The sequence below is a fragment of the Mustela nivalis genome (assembly GCF_964662115.1).
Source record: "Mustela nivalis genome assembly, chromosome: 3".
NCBI classification, from domain to species: domain Eukaryota; kingdom Metazoa; phylum Chordata; class Mammalia; order Carnivora; family Mustelidae; genus Mustela; species Mustela nivalis.
In genome coordinates, this window is record NC_139022.1 from 105477071 (window position 1) to 105498154 (window position 21084).

Consider the following 21084-nt stretch of genomic DNA (forward strand, 5'->3'; position numbering starts at 1 on the left):
GTTTTTTTTTTTAGTTTATTTTTATTTATTTGTCAGAGAGAGAGCGCGCACAGACAGACAGAATGCCAGGCAGAGGCAGAGGGAGAAGCAGGCTCCCCGCTGAGCATGGAGCCGGATGTGGGACTCGATCCCGGAACACTGGGATCATGACCTGAGCTGAAGGCAGCCGCTTAACCAACTGAGCCACCCAGGCGTCCCTCAGATTTTTTTAATAAAGATTTTATTTATTTCTTTGACAGAGATCACAGGTGGGCAGAGAGGCAGGCAGAGAGAAGGGGAAGGAGGCACCCCATTGAGCAGAGATCGGGCTTGATCCCAGGACCCTGAGATCATGACCTAAGCCAAAGGCAGAGACTTAACCCGCTGAGCCACTCAGGCACCCCTGGACTTACTCAGATTCTAATAAGACTTACCACCTTCTAAATTGCTTCCCCTCTCCCTTCTAGCTGTGCTGTGCTGTTTCTGAAGGTACTATTAAAGAGCAGAGGGGTAGGGTACAACAAGGTAGAGTTCTATCTTGTTACCTTTTAGTGAGCCCTTAATATTTGCTATCCATGCTAGGCATGTGACATATATTACAGAATTCTCATGACCTTATGAAGAAAGCAGAAACTGAGGCCCAGAGAGATTAATTTATGTAAGTTGCTGTAGGTTATACAGATAAGACATGACATAAACCCAAATCTCTTACACAAATCTGTGCTCCTGGGGTGCCTGGATGGCTGAGTCAAAAGAGCATGTGACTCTTGATGTCAGGATCATGGGTTCAAGCCCCACACTGGACATAGAGATCACTTAAAAGTAAAAAATCTTGGGGTGCCTGGTGGCTCAGTGGGTTGAGCCTCTCTGCCTTTGGCTCAGGTCATGAGCTTAGGGTCCTGGAATTGAGCCCCGAGTAGGGCTCTCTGCTCGACAAGGAGCCTGCTTCTCCCCCCTCTCTCTCTCTCTGCCTGCCTCTCTGCCTACTTGTGATCTATGTCTGTCAAATAAGTAAATAAAATCTTTTTAAAAATTAAAATTAAATTTTAAAAATTTATTTTAAAAAATAAAATTCTGTGCTCCTAACCAACCTCCTACACTGTTCCCATATTAAACCCATATTGGAAAGATTGCTGTAGTCTCAAACTTTAAACTTAGTTTTGCATGTTTGGTAAAAGAAAAATAGAAACCCCATTGTGAATAAAAAAGCATCTGACTTCTGCATGGGTCATGATCTCAAGGCTCTGTGCTCAGCGGGGAGTCTACTTATTCCTCTTCTCTCCCTCTACACCTCCCTCCCGCTCATGTGCTTGCATTCACACTCTTTCCCTCTCCCTCTCTCATATAAATTAAAATCATAAAAAATGTACATGACAAAGGCAGTAGAAATTGGTGAGGAACTCGTTAATTTACAGCTGGTGATCCTTATAATGTGGCTAGCTTAGCAATTCCCAGAAATGATTTGACTGAGATTTTTGAGCTTGGAAAGGGGATGGTGGGAATCCTTGGCCACCCATATCCTAGGCACAACCCCAGTCGTCAGACATTGGGATGAAAGCTTGGGGAGCCTACCCTCTAAGTCACAACGAAGAGTGTAGTCAGCAGTCTACTTCCTCCTGGTCCTAAACTGAAAGTAATTCTGTTAAGGAGGGGTGATGAAATCTGTGGCAAGCATTTGGTGTGCAGTGGGTGTTCTGTCCTGGAAAAGTTGGACAATTCATTGTGGTTGTATTGCTGCTAGGGCAAATGACAGTAGCTTACCTACAGCAAGTGGGCTCAGTTTGTCTTCTGTAAGTTGGGATGAATTCATGGAATCTCTGGCTTAAGCTGGCCAAGAGATCCTGCTTAAAGTCACAGAAAGCAAGCCAAACCCAGTGATTCTCAGCCCTAGTTACACATCAGAATTGATAGACTTGTATTTGAATCAGTCTTTCTGAAAATTGAGGCTCCCTCTTCTAATCATGACTACCTTCACTGTCCCTATTCAAGAGCAGTTGAATCAGAATAGAGGAAGGGGAGATCTTTTTGTATATGAGCATTTATTTTTTGTTTTACTCTTTTAGAAAGTCCCTCAAGGATTCAGGGTTCTCACGCAATAGTGGTTGTCAGTGGACAGCCTTGTGTGAACCATGTTGGTTTTTTCCAGCTACCTTTCTAAACTGTTTCTGAGCATTATTGATGATGAACCTTGATAAAATCTTTACAAGTCAAAGAGTGCCTAGATTTTCTTTGCTTCTTATTGGTCAAAAGGCACGTTGAATCTAAAGGCTGCAACTATGTGAGATCTAAAGTTACACACACCCCATAGTCCAGGCTTTGCTCTCAATACTGTGCATTTTCTATCTTAAGGCATTTCAGTCCTGATACTTTCAGGTGACCTTATACATGTTTCCCTATCCATAATGCTCAGGGTACATGAAACCTTGGATGAATAACAGGTGGTACACTCATAACCTCCCATGTTAGGTAGAGAAACTTTTCTTTAAAGTTTATTTGAGACTAAAGGAAGGAAAAGCTGTTAGCTCTTTATTTAAAATTCCCTTCCTTCCTGAATTTTGTCTAATTTTATTTACTTTCCGCATTTAATCTATTTACAACTACTTCCTTCTGTCTCCCGTTGTTTTGTTGCTCAGAAGTTAGTTTCATCAGAAGCATTGATGAACCTTGTTTGATAAGGGAAAGTACCCCAGATATGGTGATAACAAGAAGGAATCCAAGAGCAGAGGGCCTGGGAAGCCTTTTGTGCCACATTGTTGTATGCTTTGTCTGGCTTTGCCCAGTTTTTACAACCTGCATATGAATCATTGCTGTACCTCACAATTCACTGACTTTGAATGAGAGTTTTTTGATTTTAGAAAAAAGATACAGGGACAAAGCAGAACAGTAGATGAAAAATGTTAAATTTTAAAAAGAATGTAGTTTGCATATGTGTCCAGCAACTCTTTGGTGAAAGCTTTACTTCACTTCTTCCTGTGGGTTGTTTTGGTTACTTTCAAATGAAATACTCAGCTTCCTTGATTTTATTTTGGTGTTTACACAAACTAGTCTAACAACCTTGATTGGCTTATCTTGGGGATAAATGAGCACTTATTTTGTTTGGAAACTTTCCTGGAAAAACTTTAATCTGCTTCTATTAAACCGAACATACCAAAAAAAAAAAAAAAAAAAAAATCGGGCTCCTAGGTAGCTCAGTGTGGTTAAAGCCTCTGCCTTCAGCTCAGGTCATGATCCCAGGGTCCTGGGATCGAGCCCCACATCTGGGCTATTTGCTCGGCAGGGAGTCTGCTTCCCTTCCTCTCTCTCTGCCTGCCCCTCTCCCTACTTATAATCTCTGTCAAATAAATAAATTTTTTAAAAATCTTTAAAAATCGGGTATTATAAAATAGCCTTCCTGCTGAGCAGAGAGCCCGATATGGGGCTCGATCCCAAGACCCTTGAGATCATGACCTGAGCTGAAAGCAGAAACTTAACTCACTGAGCCACCAGGCGCCCCCTAGCCTTTAAATTTTTAAGGTGGAGGCCATCCACTTAATAACGATGAATTTAAAAACTTAAGGTGTTTCCACCACCACCACCATCCCACATGGAATAAAAAGAGGCATAAAGGCAAACTAGTGAAAGGTACTTTTTTAAGTATTAATCAAAATTCAGAAGGAGTAAGAGGCCAAAACTAGCTTTTTAAGTACTGTTTAGCTTAGCAGTTTATCTACCACTTTTGTGGGGGGGGGGGGGACAGGGCTACATTTCTGAATTGCTTAAGTAGAAACCTGTGGCAAGATACTATTCTCTGGTGTCTTTACTATGCGCTATCTAGAGTGTTACATGGATGAAAGCATAGGGTTGATTGTCCCCCTTTGGTGCTATACAGCAAAGTTGCTTAATGAATACTTATCAGCTTAACCTATCTGCAGTGGAAAGTAAGTAGCTGCTTATCTTAAGGTCATTGCTTTGTCCTCTGCATGATTATCTTGCTTTAAGGCTTTCCTTCAGGCATTTTGGGTTTACTGAGTGAATTTGTCCCAACATCCTTGTTATCCTCAAACTTCCATCCTTTGGGGTTTGGTGTCTGCTTCCGAGCTAAGTGTGCCTCACCCCTGCTATCCTTGGAGCCCCTTCTCATTCCATTCCCTACTGATTGCCTCTTTGCTAGTTCTATCTCCTAGGAAACTACTCTGTAAATCAGGGCATGTCAGCTTTTAAAAACTGAACCCTTTTGAGAAATAATTCCTTTGGTCCCCAAAGATTCCAGGATCCTATAGAGTAGAGAAATGTGTTCTCTTGAGAACTGTTAATCTGAAAACAAGCACAAGATAGTAAAGTCGGTATTAAAAAATATGTTGTCTTTTTTTCCTCATCTTCTGTATTTTCATATTGTGCATAAATTGACAGCCGCTGTCAATTTATGCACATGCACCCTGTAGAGACAGGTAGGTGGCAGCTACAATAGAGTCCATGTTTGAAGTTAAAATGACTTGCCTAATGTTTCCAGTCCCTCCCACAGCGAACTCCTCTTCTCCTCCTTGACCTGTGGAGTTTGACATAACTGCATATAAAATTATCAGAAAGGTTCTTTGGAAATTCCTTTTTAGGAGCCTAGCAAGATAAATTATTGGAAGAATAGCAGTTTGTTACAGTTGGTTGCATAAAAATAGGATCCAGTGAACTCACTGACTGTAAAGAGCATTTTTCTTTTTTTGTAATAGAAGATACCAGTTTGTTTCATTTGGGAATTCTTTTTCCATCTAGTTCAGAAACTGGAACATGGCCACAGGTAGAATAGTATGTAGAATTTTGGATTTTTAGACACCTTGTCCTGATTTAGAAAAGTTCTTTTTGGTTACACTGAACATTGAAACGAAAAGCATTTTAGAGAGTGGTATGCCTGACTTAATGTGTGTTTGTGTGTGCATGAGCAAGGGATTGTTTTGAAGCAGCTTTGCTTTGTGGTCATTTTGATTGTGCTTGTAATGCCAAGTGAAGCCGCTCTTCTTAAGTCGGCTTGATTCTCTGGTTTGGCTAGAATATTTGTTCCCCTACTTGGGTGGCAGCAGAGCACATAGTATCCATCCTTTACCATGTACTGTCTGTCAGTGATCAACCTGTATTGAGTAGAACATCACAAAAGTTATGAACTGGCCTCCTGTGTTTTTAATAGAAACCCCAACAGAAACAGTGCCAATTTCAGAGATAGAAAATAAGCCAATAACCTGAGAGTAAGTATTTTGATAGTTGGAAGAGCTGAATGAATATAGGCAGCTTGTCTGCTTGTAGAGAAAACCTGTCTGACGAGAGAACCTGTGGGATTTACCACTAGGAGAAAACTTTGAAAGGGCAGGGTCTTGTGTAAATGAGGTCCCTTTCTACCACTAATACTGCAGAAAAGCAAATTTGTGAAATTAATATTACTATAAATGATAAATATTACATGATACGATATATTGGCTCCATTTATACAGAAGCTATTAGATTTGAGACTATTAATTTCCTATATATGTGTGTTTATAGATTTGAGTCTGTTCATATTGCCACTCATTCTCCTTATAAGGTTGTTTGTTTGTTTGTTTGTTTTAGCATAAAATTAGCAATTGTTAGAACATTTCTCAGAAAAAAACTTTGGCTTTTCTAGTAAGCTATCAGGTTAAAAGACGAAGAGATTTTAAAAGGAGTATCATGGTGCTTGCTTCGGCAGCACATATACTAAAAGGAGTATCATGTTATGAGTTTTTTCCATAGACTTTTTTTTTAGTAACAGCTTTATAGATACACAATTTTATATACTGCAAAATTATTCATTTTAATTTTTTTATTTTTTATAAACATATAATGTATTATTAGCCCCAGGGGTACAGGTCTGTGAATCACCAGGTTTACACACTTTACAGCACTCACCATAACACATACCCTCCCCAATGTCCATAACCTCACCACCCCATTTTTATTTATTTTTAAGATTTTATTTATTTAGAGGGGGGAAGGTTAGAGGGAGAAGCAGACTCTCTGCTGAGCAGGAAGCCCAATATGGGCCTTGATTCCCAGACTCCAGGATCATAACTGACCTGAGCTATGAAGGCAGAGACTTAACCAACTTAGCCACCCAGGAGCCCCTCTTTATCTATTTTTCAAGTAAGCTCTATGCCCAACATGGAGCCCAGACTCAGAACTCTTGAGATCAAGAATCACATGCTCCACCAACTGAGCCTAGCCAGGCTCCCCCAATTGTGCTCCCTCCTCACTTGGGGGCAGGTTTGGGTTTTGCTGCTGCTTCTGTTTTGAAGAATTTATTTAAGTAATTTCTATACCCAACATGGGGCTTGAACCCACAACCCCAAGATTAAGAGTTGCGGGCTCTCCTCAGCCAGCCAGTTACCTTCTAAATTGCCACCTTTTTAAAGGACACAGTAGGACGCCTGGGTGGCTCAGTTGGTTAAGCAGCTGCCTTAGGCTCAGGTCGTGATCCCAGCGTCCTGGGATCAAGTCCCACATTGGGCTCCTTGCTCAGCGGGGAGCCTGCTTCTCCCTCTGCCTCTGTCTGCCATTCTGTCTGCCTGTGCTCGCTCTCTCCCTCTCTCTCTGATAAATAAATAAAATCTTAAAAAAAAATAAAATAAAATAAAGGACACAGTATACTGGTTTTTTGAGAGTTCAACAGTCACCACTATAATTTTAGAACATTTTTATTAACCCAGACAGACTCTTCCCCCTTCCCTTCCCCATACACATTACTAGTAACTCCCCCATTCTACCTTGGCAGTCACTCTGCTTTTTCTGCCTCCAGGTTGCTGGTTCTGCACATTTCATATAAATGAAACTATAAAATGTGTGGGTTTTGTGACTGCATTTACTTGGTATAGGGTAAAATATCCATACTCCATTCCTTTTTATTGCTGAATAATATTCCATTATATGAATATACCACGTTTTGTTACACGTTCATTAGTTGGACATAGGGTTTTTTTTTCCTTCGTGACTGCTGTTACTAATGCCTCGTGAGCGTGAGTTTTGTATGTACATATCTTTTTCATTTCTCTTGAGCGTATACCTAGAATGGTATGCTGTGGATGGATTGGCTGGATCATGTGTTAACTGTTGAACCTTAGATGAATAGCAAATACTTTCTCCATTTCTGTAAGTTGCCTTTTTACTTTCTTGATGGTGTCCTTTGAAGCACAAAAGTTTTTAATTTTGATGAACTCCATGTGATCTAGATAATCTATTATTTTAAAGATTTTATTTAATGTTATAGAGCGTACACAAGCAGGAGGAGCAGCAGGCAGAGGCAGAAGCAGGCCCCAGCACGCGCGCGCACACACACACACACACACACCCCTCCAAAGCAAGGCCAAGCAAGGAGCCTGATGTGGGACTCCATTGCAGGTCCCCAGGATCACAGCCTGAGCCTAAGGCAGACAGTTAACTCAGTCACCCAGGCATCCCGATAATCTAATATTTTAAATAGTAACTTTTCCATCCTGTTTGGGTATTGAGAGTTGATTATATTGGCATTTCCTAAACTTAAGAAGAGAGATGAGAGTAGCATCTTAAGGAATAGAACTTACAGGAACCGCTTTTGAGAAGGGGCCACCTAGAGTGAACTCTCCCTCCCTTAATTTTTTTTTATAAGATTTTATTTATTTATTTGACAGAGATCACAAGTAGGCAGAGAGGCAGGCAGAAAGAGAGGGGGAAGTAGGCTCCCTGTGGAGCAGAGAGCCCGATGCAGGGCTCAGTCCCAGGACCCTGGGATCATGACCTGACCTGAAGGCAGAGGCTTTAACCCACTGAGCCACCCAGGCGCCCCCCCACCTTGATTTTAATACGTATCCAGGTTGAGAACTGCTACGTCAAGGAGGCAAATGTGTGCTTTAATTTTTTTTTTTTTATCATAAATGAACTTTTTTTTTCAACTTTTGTATTGTGGTAGAGTACACAGTGTAACATTTAACCATTTTAGCCATTTTAAGCATGCAGTTTAGTAGGGTCAAAAATACATTCACATTGTTACGCAGCCAGCCTCCAGAACTCTTTATCTTGTAAAACTGAAACCACACTAAACAACAGACACCCTATTTCCCCTTCCCCCCAGCAACCACTGTTCTTTCTGTCTTTGTGAATTTGATTATTCTGGATACCTCATATAAGTGGAATTATATTGTATAGTTTTGTATCTGGCTTATTTCCCTTAGCATAAATTGTTCAAGGCTAATACATATTGTAGCATGTATCAGAATTTCCTTTACAACTGAATGATATTCTGGGTGCTTGGATGGCTCAGTGGGTTAAGCCTCTGTCTTCAGCTCAGGTCATGATCTCAGGATCCTGGGATCGAGGCTCACATGGGACTCTCTGCTTAGTGGGGAACCCCCGCTCTGCCTGCCTCTCTGCTTACTTGTGATCTCTCTCTATGTCAAATAAATAAATAAAATCTTAAAAAAAAAAAAAAAAGACAATAATATTCCACTCTATCTCTGTGGCACTTTTTGTGTTACTCTTCATGCAAAAGATGGATAGGTGGGCATGAGTTCTGTGTCTGTCTTTTGGCTGTTGTGAATGTTGCTGCTATAAGCATTAGTACACAAGTATCTGTTTGGTTCCCAGCTTTCACTCTTTGGAGGATAGACCCATAAGTGGAATTGCTAGATCATATGGTGATTCTGTTTTATTATATGAACAACTGCCATGCTGTTATCCATAATGGCTGTATGATTTAACATTACTACCAGCACGGCATTGGGTTCTCATACCTCCACAACTTTGCCAACATGTTTTGTTTTTTGATAGTAACTATTTTAGTGGCTGTGAAGTGGTTTTGTGTTTTGATTTGCATTATCCTAATGATTAGTGATGAGTTGATATGTTTTGGTAATGTAGTATTGTGTGTGCTTCAGGTAGAACTAGAAATACTGAAATGAGATGTTGTTAATAAGTATGTTCAGATAATGTAGTTAAAAAGATGGTATTGGCATCATAGATAGAAGTTGGTGGCTGCTCAAAAGAGCCTTCCCATATTGGCAAGGCCTTGGTAGTAGTGCCCTCCATAGTTCAGAATTTGGTCCTCGTTTTTTAGTTCTGGAAGCTGAAATTTGTTTGAGCACCCAGAATTAACCAGGTCCTCAGTGTATGCTGTGTGTGGTGTATAAATCCTCTCAAAATCAACAGTGATGAATATGTAAAGTACATTTAGGGATATACTTAGAGTGAGTGTGTGATTTCCTAACTGAGATATTTGTGTGAATTCCAAGACACTCCTTTCCCATTATCACATTACTTAGGGTGCTAAATTAATGATTATAAATTTTCATGGTGAGCCTGGAATTTAAAGGGGGAAGGGGCAGACAGGATGATATTCAGTTGTTATTTCATGTAGACTTTGTAAAGACTTGTTGCATCATCCTGTGACAGAGTCTCCCACTGAAAGAACCATCAGATTCCAGGCCTTCGCCGTGGACTCTGTCAAATTCCAGCCTGTTGTCAACCTCCACCTCCTTATGAAAACTTAACTCTTTGCCCTTGAAGAATGAGGAGTTCCTGAGCATCCCTTTAAAGTGCTGCCTTTTCTTTACTACTTAAGATTTATTCATATAATTGAGTACTGGAGCGCCTGGGTGACTTGGTTGGTTAAGTGTCTAACATCTGCTCAAGTCATGATCTCAGGGTCCTGGGATTGAATCCAGCATCACGTTCACCACTCACTGGGGCATCTGTTTATCTTTCTCCCCCTGCTTGTGCTCTTCTCTCAAATAAATAAATAAAACCTTTTAAATTAAAAATAAATAATTGGGGCACCTGAGTGGCTCAATGTGTTAATAAGCCTCTGCCTTCGGCTCAGATCATGATCTCCGGGTCCTGGAATCCAGCCCCACACCGGGCTCTCTGCTCACCAGGGAGCCTCCTTCCCCCCTTCTCTCTGCCTGCCTATTTGCAGTCTCTTTCCCTGTCAAATAAAATCTTTAAAAAGAAAGAAAGAAAGAAAAAATAAAAACAAATAATTGAGTACCTACCATATTCAGAACACTCTTCCTAACCTAGCATACTTTGATCACACTGTAGTTCTTCCTTCCTGGTCACCTAGGGAGTGACTGGCTTCTATTTTAAGAGACTATCATTAGCTCACTGTACTAATGATAAGCATGAATTTAAACTCCTCACTCTTCACTTACGTGGTACTTGAACCTCTGATGTTTTTCTTTCTCCCACAGCAATGGCACAAGCATGATATCATTGATCATTCCTCCCAAAGACCAGATTTCACGAGTGGCAAAAATGTTAGCAGATGAGTTTGGAACTGCATCTAACATTAAGTCACGAGTAAACCGCCTTTCAGTCCTGGGAGCCATTACATCTGTACAACAAAGACTCAAACTTTATAACAAAGGTAATCTAGAGCTTGATCATTTTCCTCCTCTACTTTGTCTTGGTTATATTTTCCATTTTGATCCCCTGATGCTCTTGGTCACTAATGGGTTTTTTTCAGATAGCTATCAGCAGTGTCCCTTTGGTTGGAATTTAAACCCCCCTCTTTTTTTTAAGTAACATTCTTTAAAGTAGTAGTTACTTAAAGACATAAATCCTACCTTTTAAAACATCTCAATAATTTTTGAAATTATGGAGAGAATTCTCCAGGAGAGATTTATAAACATTTCTGCTTTATTTAAATTAAGATTTAAAGGAACCAGGGACATGGGGCACCTGGCTGGCTCAGCTGGTAGAGCATGTCACTGTTGATCTCCAGGTTGTACATTTGAGCCCCATGCTGTGTATATGGGGATTACTGAAAAATAAAATCTTTAAAAAAGAATTCAAAATAAGGGAGCAGGGACAGTAGGCTGTTGGAATATTTTCTATTAATTGAGGAAAATTAGCTGTGGATTTAAGTAGAGAAATTATGTTTTTTGCAGTACCTCCAAATGGCCTGGTTGTTTACTGTGGTACAATTGTAACAGAAGAAGGAAAGGAAAAGAAAGTCAACATTGACTTTGAACCTTTCAAACCAATTAATACGTCATTGTATTTGTGTGACAACAAATTCCATACAGAGGTAAGAAGTTCAAGCACAGAATATTGTCATCATTCCAGAAAGAAACCGCATACCCATTAGAGGTTATTACTGATCCTTGCCTCATTCCCACCCCCACCCCCCCAAGATATCTCTGCTCTGGGCCATGACTGATCTTTACTGTCTCTCTAGATTTGCTTATGTTGGGCATTTCGTATAGTGGATGGCTTTTTGCGACTGGTTTCTTTAAGTACATCAGGACTTAATCCCTTTTGATCACCAAATGTTACTTGGCCCCATTTTATTTTTCTGTTCATCAGTTGATGGGCATTTCTGTTTGGCTATTAGGAATAATGCTGCCCTGAACATACATGTATGGATTTTTGGATGACAAAATGTTTTCATGGGGGAGAGGCGGCTATATGCTTAGGAATGGAATTTCTGGGTAATTTGGTAACTGTTTAACCTGTTGAAGAATTGCCAGACTGTTCACTAAGTCATTGTATCACAAGGCCAGCTGTTTCAAAAAAAAATAAAAAGACTTTACATTTATCATGACACAGTGACATAATCATTCAGGATGTTTGAGGAAAGTGCTAAACTGAGTTTAGAGAACTAGTTAGAGGTGAGGATGTAATTGCCTAACCTGATCTCTGTCTCTTCCTGTATACCCATGATACTTGGGTATTCTAGCACCCTTAGTTTTCAGCTCACAAATTACAAATCTTGAGGCCTGTAAGAGCTTTTTTCACCCCCATGAAACTTTTGAGTGACAGATCTGCCATAAGATAAAATTTAAGGGTGGAAAGGAAGCCTCATTAGAGTGACCTAAATCAGTCAATAGTAGAACAATCAGGAATTCACAGCTGGCTCCTAGTTGAGTCTTTTGCTTTTCATCGACCTAGGGAAAAACCTCTACATTGGAATTAGAACTGACATTTGTCAACACAGTTTACAGTGGATGATTTTTGCTAACTTGACAGGAAGTCCAATTCCAGTTGGATCTTTGTTTGTTGCATTGATGGTTGAGACTTTCTCTTGGCTGTCTTGCCGACCTCCTCTGGCAAAAGCTTCATTGGGAAGGTCTTACCCGGTCCTACTTACCTGTATCTAGTAAACTCTCTAGATTCTGAGTCTTGTTAATTTAAATAGTACCTGCTACTCGTGTTATCTAGCTTTAAACTTACTTACTAATAGCTTCGTTGGTATTTCTAAACCTTAACTCTTCCAAGGTACTGTTTAATCTTGCTAGCTTTGTTTATTTTGGCTTTTAATCGATATGTTGATTACTAGGTATGAATGTGACATATTGCACCACACAATTTATGTCCTGTTTAATCAGGATAATTACACATTCTTACAAAGGTAAGTATTCCCTGATGAGCAGAATTACTGAAAACCTAAAATCAATCAAGCTACTTAACAGATTGTGATGTAATGTGCGTAACATTCATGTCTTAATGCTAATTATCAGACATGGTATGGTTAAAGATTGATTCTTAATGATTAATCTTTTTTCTGGTCAATTCTTAAAAGAAATTTTCTTCCCTAGTTTAAATGGAATGGGTATTTCTTAACTCCAAAAAAGCCTGGCCCCTAGCAGTTGTCATTTAGCAGGTGCAGACTCCCATCATGAAAACTTGCCCATCCATATGGGTTCCCAGGACTATTTAAATATTTGCTCTTTCAGGAGGCAGAACTACAGGGATGTAATTACATGCTAACCCAGAAGGAGGGGTTTCCCCCACCAAGACCAAATCATTTAGCTATATAAATACCTTTAAAATAAGATTTTTATATCCTGATATCATTAAGGATGCTCAAGACATAGGAGTTAAGTGAAACATCTCAAAACTAAATTTTTTTATAGACTTTTTTCCTGGAATTTTTTTACTTCTGGAGCCCTACTCTATAGAGTTAATTTATAGGATACTCTTTGCTATAATGAATATTGCCTGTTGATGCTGGGGTTGTACAGAAAGTAGCTTTGGAGGTTGGTTTTTTTTTTTTTTTTTTTTTTTTTTTTTGGTTTGGTTTTTTGAGGTTAGACTTTAAATTTGAACGTGATGTTCCATGGATTGCCATCACTCTAAATCAAATCAAGGACTAGAATAAATCTGAACCCTAGATCTCTGTTGTTTTTTTTTTCCTGCCTTTGGTTCAGAATTGTACATATGGGTTAGTTATAACTGAAGTCTAACTTATTCCATAAAATGGCTTTTCTAAGTCATACCATCTTGGATGGGGTGAAAGTGCTTGCATATGTCCTTTTAGACTTTGTCTTGACTCTAGAAAAGTTTTGGGATTTATTGTATGGTACTTATGTTTGCTTTCCAGGCTCTTACAGCATTACTTTCAGATGACAGCAAGTTTGGCTTCATTGTAATAGATGGTAGTGGTGCACTTTTTGGCACACTCCAAGGAAACACAAGAGAAGTCCTGCACAAATTCACTGTGGATCTCCCAAAGAAACATGGTAACACAGGAAGAGAACATGAGCCCACTTTCCTTGTGTCTAGCAATAAGGAAACGAATACTACAGTTGACCCTTTAAAAGTGTGGAGGTTAACGGCACCGACCCAGCTACACATAACTTTTATTGAATATATGCATATTTAACTTTTGACTCCCCCCAAACTTACCTACTAATAACCTGTTCCTGGGAAGCCTTAGCATTAACGTAAACAGTCGATTAACATGTTAGTATGTTATATTGTATTTTGTACTGTATTCTTAAAGTTAGAGAAAAGAAAATGTTATTAAAATCATATGGAAGAGAAAATACATAATACAGAACTATTCGGTATTTATCCAAAAAAATTCATGTATAAGTGGACCCACACAATTCAAACCTTTATTATTTAAGGGTCAACTGTGAGGGGCTGGTGACTGGCTCATTTGGCGGAGCATGCAACTCTTGATCTCTGGGTTCTAAGTTCAAGACCCACCTTTGGGAGTAGAGGTTGCTTTAAAAAATAAAACCTTTTTCTTTTAAAGAGGGGTCGACTGTGTAATGGAGGGGAATAAATCCAGAGGATGGGAGAAGCATCATGAAATGACTCATGACTCCTTGGTGCCTGTGGCTTCTCTTTTGATAAAATAATTAGTAGTTACTCTCTAAAAATGTCAGTATATGCCAAACATTTAGTTAAGGAAGTAGTGATTTTTGTTTGTCCTTTTGTTGGGTAATGACATGATTATTTAGTTTTTAATTAGCAAATTATTTTGTACTTTTTTTAATGATGGCCCCTTTCCCCCCCACTTTTTATGTCAAAGGTAGAGGAGGTCAATCAGCCTTGCGTTTTGCTCGTTTAAGAATGGAAAAGCGACATAACTATGTTCGGAAAGTAGCTGAGACTGCTGTACAGCTGTTTATTTCTGGGGACAAAGTGAATGTGGCTGGTCTTGTTTTAGCTGGATCAGCTGACTTTAAAACTGAACTAAGTCAATCTGATATGTTTGATCAGGTAAGTGAGAAGTTGATGTTCTGTCAGTTGTTGGGTGGGAATAAGTGTGTCCATTGAGTTCTGGGATGTGCACATCTATTTTGGTTTTGAAGTTATATATTTCATGTTTAAAAACCTACCTCTAAAGGGGTGCCTGGGTGGCTCCATGGGTTGAGCCTCTGCATTCAGCTCAGGGTCCTGGGATTGAGTCCTGCATTGGCCTCTCTGCTTGGTAGGGAGTCTGCTTCACCCGTCTCTTCCTGCCTCTGCCTACTTGTGATCTCTCTCTCTGCCAAATAAGTAAATAAAGTCTTTAAAAAAAAAAAAAAAAACCTAGCTCTAAAAAACAAACAGAAAACAACCTATGTCAGAACAGGCAGAACTCCAGGTGTTTTAAAAAAAACATTCCCCCAGGGGTGCCTGGGTTAAGTGTCTGCCTTCAACTCAGTTCATGATCCTGGAGTTTTGTGTTTGTTTTTGTTTGTTTGTTTGTTTGTTTTTAAAGAAAGAAAGATTCCCCCATACTTTCCTGGGTCTTTTCTATCTTTTAAAACCAACCATTTTTATTTCTTTTTTTTAAAGGATTTTATTTATTTACTTGAGAGCGAGCACAAGAGCAGGGTGAGGTTCAGAGGGAGAAGCAGACTCCCCACCGAGCAGGGAGCCTCATGCAAGGCTTAGTTCTGGGACCCCAGGTTCATGCCCTGAGCTCAAGGCAGACTCTTAACCAACTGAGATGTGCCCCAAGCCAACCATTTTTATATAGAATCATTCTGGTCCTATGCCAGCTCCTAGTTTAGTGGATTGCCATAATTGGCTTCCAAAAGGAGTGTGATGTCAAGGAAACTTATAACTTGGCCCTGACATAACACTATTCCCAAGGTGCTCTACTGGAGAGGGAGTAGCATTACCATAGAAGTCTCAACCAAAGAAGTGGTATTGTACTCTACAAATTTAGTATGGCAGGGACTAACAGTACCCCGTTTCCTTAACAAGAAACTTAGTCTTATTGGTGATTAATGAGTTGGCCTCTTAAGGTCTGATTGAATGGTGATATAATTAGCTGGGGAAGTTAACCTTGACAGTGTTGCTCACTGAGACCTGCTTGTGAATAAATTGGGTTCTTTCCCTGTGTTCTTCTCCTTAGACTTCAGTGTTCCATAATGCTGAGCTTTGCATGCCATTAAGAAGTAGTGGTCTCAGTAAAGGTGTTTTCAAGTACTAACGATTTTTTTTTATATGTGTGTGTGTATGTCAGAGGTTGCAATCAAAAGTTTTAAAATTAGTTGATATTTCCTATGGTGGCGAAAATGGATTCAACCAAGCTATTGAGTTATCTACTGAAGTCCTCTCCAACGTGAAATTCATTCAAGAGAAGAAATTAATAGGTATCAGTGAAATGCAATTTACTTACTTAACTTTCTGAAATGTTCTCGTGTGTGTTTGTATATACATGATATATGTATGTAACAAGATGCTGAGAAGGTAAAGGAGGAAGATTTAGCAGTTGTATTAAAAAACTTCCTCAGTGTAATCATTAATCTTCCTTTAGTTGTGAATTCCAATAAATGTGCTTATATGTCTGTTTTTTACCCATTGGCAATAGGAGCCAAAAACTTCAGTCATATTTTGCGTATTTTCCTTTGTGATAGAGTGATGAATAGAGGTCCAAATAGAGATTAATCTGGCCATTATTTGGCTTTGTTTCTGATTTAACGGAGCACACATACTTTTCCAAATGGCTGTGTATTTGGCCCAGCCATTAACCTCTTGAGTGGAATTCTGGAGCCTCAACTAGAGTGGTAATCATTTTTCACTGACTTTTGGCACTTAACTCATTTTTGAGTTAATTTTTTTTTTCTCTCGGATTTTGAGCAAGAAAGTCTCTATCTACAAAGGAAACTTTAATATATGTACTTACTGACCTGTTCCTAATCACAGGACGATACTTTGATGAAATCAGCCAGGACACGGGCAAGTACTGTTTTGGAGTTGAAGATACACTAAAGGCTTTAGAAATGGGAGCTGTAGAGATTCTAATAGTCTATGAAAATCTGGATATCATGAGATACGTTCTTCATTGCCAAGGCACAGAAGGTATGAGAATTAGAAAATAAAGTAAGATTGCTTTTTGTTAGTGAGCTCTTTGTTCTGGAGCTTGAGGTGGAGATTTGGGGGAGGTGGCTTCAGTCTTCATAAATTGTTTTGCTTTTACTGATAAATGTCTGCTTAAGACTGTTAAATTTCCTGAGGAAAAGAACTGTATCTTGAATATCTTTGGTGTTTATGTATGGTAAGAGCATTGTACCTGGTAGACACACAGTGCATGCAGACTAGTATGTTTATGAAAAGAAGGTTGATAGGAGTTCAGAAACCCTTTTATCTAGCCTCACTTACCTCATGAGACTTACATCTGTTAGTATATGAAAACCAGGTTAACACATTTTTTCCTAATACTGCAGAGGAGAAAATTCTCTATCTAACTCCAGAACAAGAGAAGGATAAATCTCATTTCACAGACAAAGAGGTATGTGGTTGTTTTCCTAGTTTGCTGGTACATGCAAGGAAACATAAATTCATGTTAGAGCACTGGCAACATAAGAGTATATCCACCTTGGGAAACCAAATTCCATGCTGTTGGCACTTGGGGGTTGGGGGCAGCAGGAGGTGATCACCTCTTATCTGCTACACACCAGTCTGACTCCAAGGAAGGAGGCCATGACATGGTTATGGTGGTTCATTATTTTTAGAGTAGTTAAGCATTCTCATCCTTGAAAGAGTAGAGAAGATTTGACCAACTAGTGCCTCTTCTGAACTGTGAATCTGTATTGCTTTCTTCACTTACTTGCTCAGCTCTTACACTGAAATACCTTCTGCAGGTTCAGTCTAAATGCATCTCTGTAGTAAAGTGTCCCCTGCCTGGCACAGATCCCTTAAGGATAGTAACTTCCTCAAATTGGGAGTTAAAGGACTTTGTTTTTTTGACAAGGCTACTCCTAAACCAGTTCTGGTGCATCTCTTCTGGGTTGTTAAATGAGTGCTGCCTGGAGACATTTTACAACTGTCTGACTTTAGAAATAACAACAGGAACCACCAGAAGTGTGTGTTGACATTTCATCAGTGAAACAGCCTGAGGAGGAATGTTATTGAAAATAGAACTTCTGTGCTATTAGAATTATGTCAGTAGAAACCACAGTTCATAGAGAGAGTTGTATACCCACTTAATGAGAGGAAGAATGCTAATAATGATGGATAGGGAGGATAGGGCCGCTAAGTCTTGGTATAGCCTGATACATTTTTTTGGTATCTCATGGTCACCCTTATAGACAGGACAAGAACATGAGCTGATTGAGAGCATGCCCCTGCTGGAATGGTTTGCTAATAACTATAAAAAATTTGGAGCTACATTGGAAATTGTCACAGATAAGTCACAAGAAGGATCCCAGTTTGTGAAAGGATTTGGTGGAATTGGAGGTGAGTGGCAAGTAAGGAAAATAAACTTGAGGCCAGGGTCTCAAGCCAAAGCTTTCCTGGCTATCGAAAAGTCAAGTTACTTCAGGCAGAGTGGTTTATCATTGACCATGGCAGGAGATTGAAGCAACACATGGTTGCACGTTCCTTGGTTGGGACCCTTTTTTAAAGATTTGAGAGAGGAGAGTATATGTGCATGATGAGGAGGGATGGGGAAATGGAGAGGTAAATCCAAGCAGACTGTGCTGAGCGTGAGCCTGACATAGGGCTTGATCCACCACCTGGACATCACAACCTGACCCGAGCCTAAACCAAGAGTCAAAACGCCCAACCAACGGTGCCACCACCCAGGCACCCCATGGTTAGGACCATTTTTTATTATCATTTGTTTCCTGTAATTCTACAAATTCCTTTTTATTTATTTATTTATGTTTGTTTTTTAATTTAAAGATTTTATTTATTTATTTGAGAGGGAGAGAGAGAGAGAGCACAAGAGGGGGTAAAGTCAGAGGGAGAAGCAGACTCCTGGGACTCCAGGGTCATGACCAGAGCCAAAGGCTGTCGCTTAACCAACTGAGCCACTTAGGTACCCCTACAAATTGCTTATTGAAGTGAACCTTCACCATCCTGTAAACATAGGTGATTTACTCTTTGATTTGCTTCCCTAGGTATCTTGCGGTACCGAGTAGATTTCCAGGGAATGGAATACCAAGGAGGAGATGATGAATTTTTTGACCTTGATGACTACTAGGTAGTCGACATGGGTCCGGCAAAACGTGCCTCACCCTCCAGCATCCAACCCAAGGAGCATACCCGTGGTGGAATCCAAACAGATCCCTGCCTTACAATTGGAACATTTCCAGAACTTAATCCATGAGCATTGGATATTGAAAAGAAAACCGAAACAAAACCAGACCCAACCCTACACTTTGGTTTGTCATGGTGTCAGCGCAGCAGCCTACAACTAAGTTCCTAAAATGCCACTTTGGACTAATTTAAAAAAGAATCCCAGTTTTTACTTTTACTCGATGGTGAAATTGGTTGCTCTTGTATTTTATGAAAAAAAAAAAATGATTTTTTTAATCTTCATACATAGAATCAAAAATACTTTAACTGCTGTAAACCTTCAAAAGTTAATAGAAATGAGATCATACTGGTTTGTTTCTTATTTTGATTGGAGAAAAATTAAATTGCTGCATTTCGCAGTGACCCATTTACATGGCATTCTCAGCTTAGACTGCATAAGAAGAAATACACGCGGTGAAATGTTGGAACCATACTCTCTTGGTCTCTGTTTAATGTTGAAAGGGTGAGCTAATAGGAGGCAATTTGAACTTCACTCCCTCACACTACTCTTCCCCCTCCAGACTGTCAGTTTCAAGGATGCAAACTGCATTGCAAAGTCAAACTGACATATATGAAGCATTTGGGCCAAGTGCACTGTTTCCTTCCACCTGTTTTGCAGGCACATTTGTGCCTAGGGTTTGGGAACCCTTAGCATCAGTTGCATTGACAAGGGTTCCCATAATAGCCTACTAGAAACCAGTTCGGATGGGTATGATGGGGCTTCTGTGCTATTGCTGGGATTGGGAGAAATAAAACTTGCAATTTAAGTGGACTCAAAGAAATTTAAAGAATATTTTATTTTGCTTGGGTCTGTCCTTGGTAAGAGGGAGGTGGTCGTGTTTTCCTTGTGTTGGATGGCATGAGATTATGTGAATGTTTTGATTTTTTACAAATGAACTGCAAGGTTTTTCACAGAACGACTGACAAGACATGTATGACTGTGCATGTAATTATAAACCCCTGACCTCCTGGTGGGGTTGGAGCATCTTTTTCAAATATGGGACTTAACAGGCACCTCTCATAAGAGAAATTATGGGAGGGGGTAGGGAGGGCAGGGGTGGGACGGGATGGGACACAGCTTCTGGCACCAAGGACTTAACTATGGTGGATCCAAAAGTGGGCCTGAAAACCTGAAGCTTATGCTTCACAGCTGGGCTCTAAGTGGGACTGGACCCCAGCTGACATGCAAGGTCACGGCGTGCCCGAGGTGGTAACAGTGAATAAAGTGTATAGGATGTGCCCAGTGGTAGCAATGGAAATAAGTATACCAAATGGACTTTGAAGGACCAAAGGTTTTAAAAGTCAATTGGTATCATTCCCACACTGATAGGGTAGTGGGGTGCATTTGGTTTTCAAATTGGGTACTTATAACACTTTAGTGCCTGACTGCTGTTCTTCACTGACTTGACTCAGTCACTCGTAGCTTTATTGGTCTGAACCAGCTCCTTGTTCCCAGGTTGCAGACCTGCCTATCGTTCCAATAATCCTGTTTCACTTGAATGAAGGGAGTATGTCTTAACTGTAAAGCTTCTGGTTCTCACACTGTACTCTGAGGTCCAAATGACTGTCTTTCAATGTATAACCTGATGTCTCAACCCCCAGTAAGAAGAGTCAATTCTTTGGTATTCACCAACGTGGGAGGCTTCACCGGAACAGGCTTTTGCTTTGGGCTCTGCTGTTTGTTTGCAGAACACCCAAGAGCGAGCAAACATGCTCTCTTCACAGCAGTACCTTAGGGTTTTGCCATTGTAAATGGGTCTAATGTGATATGACAAGACCAGAGAAATTGGATGTAAATTTACATTTTTGAATATGCTTGTTGTTTCACATGATACATTTAGGGTATGCAGCTCCTTTTGTAGTTTTTATTTTTACTATTTAAGTTTGGAAATGATGCCAAATTTTTGTATTTCTTTAATCAATGTGTTCTCTTTGGTGATATATATTGCATTATATATTGATGTGTGTATCAATATATACTGATATGTATTACACTTACACATACAAACACATAAATAAGAGGGGGTGAAAACCGTAGCCTTTGCATTCTCTATAGCCTCTACAGAGAGATCCTAAGCAGCGAAATCTTGGTGTTGTGATGTACAGAAATGGAGAAGAGTATTAAACCATATTTAAGAATACATTTTGTGTGCCTGAGATTCTTTAGGATTGTTCCCTGGCGAGGTCTGAGCCACAGAGATATGAGTGAGCTCTCCAAGGTGTAGTAATAGCTAATAACTTTTCAAGCCTTAGATTTTAGTTTTCTTTGTTACGTTTGCCTATGGAAAGGTATATACAAAAGATGCCTGGGGTCATGATCCCAAAGTTAACATCAGAAGGAGGTGCTGG

General features: G+C 39.8%; 1 protein-coding gene across 2 annotated transcripts in view; it reads left to right on the forward strand.

Annotated features, from left to right (window-relative positions):
* ETF1 (eukaryotic translation termination factor 1) overlaps window positions 1-20876 on the forward strand; it is a 31743-nt gene extending 10867 nt beyond the window's left edge. For both annotated transcript variants that reach the window (XM_082725579.1, XM_082725578.1), the window contains exons 3-11: window positions 10176-10351; window positions 10875-11014; window positions 13310-13448; window positions 14249-14439; window positions 15677-15806; window positions 16360-16515; window positions 16881-16945; window positions 17745-17892; window positions 18558-20876. In XM_082725579.1, coding sequence (XP_082581705.1) covers window positions 10189-10351; window positions 10875-11014; window positions 13310-13448; window positions 14249-14439; window positions 15677-15806; window positions 16360-16515; window positions 16881-16945; window positions 17745-17892; window positions 18558-18640 — 1215 coding nt within the window. In that variant the 5' untranslated portion in view covers window positions 10176-10188 and the 3' untranslated portion in view covers window positions 18641-20876. The remainder of the gene's footprint in view (window positions 1-10175; window positions 10352-10874; window positions 11015-13309; window positions 13449-14248; window positions 14440-15676; window positions 15807-16359; window positions 16516-16880; window positions 16946-17744; window positions 17893-18557) is intronic.
* The last annotated feature ends 208 nt before the right edge of the window (window positions 20877-21084 follow it).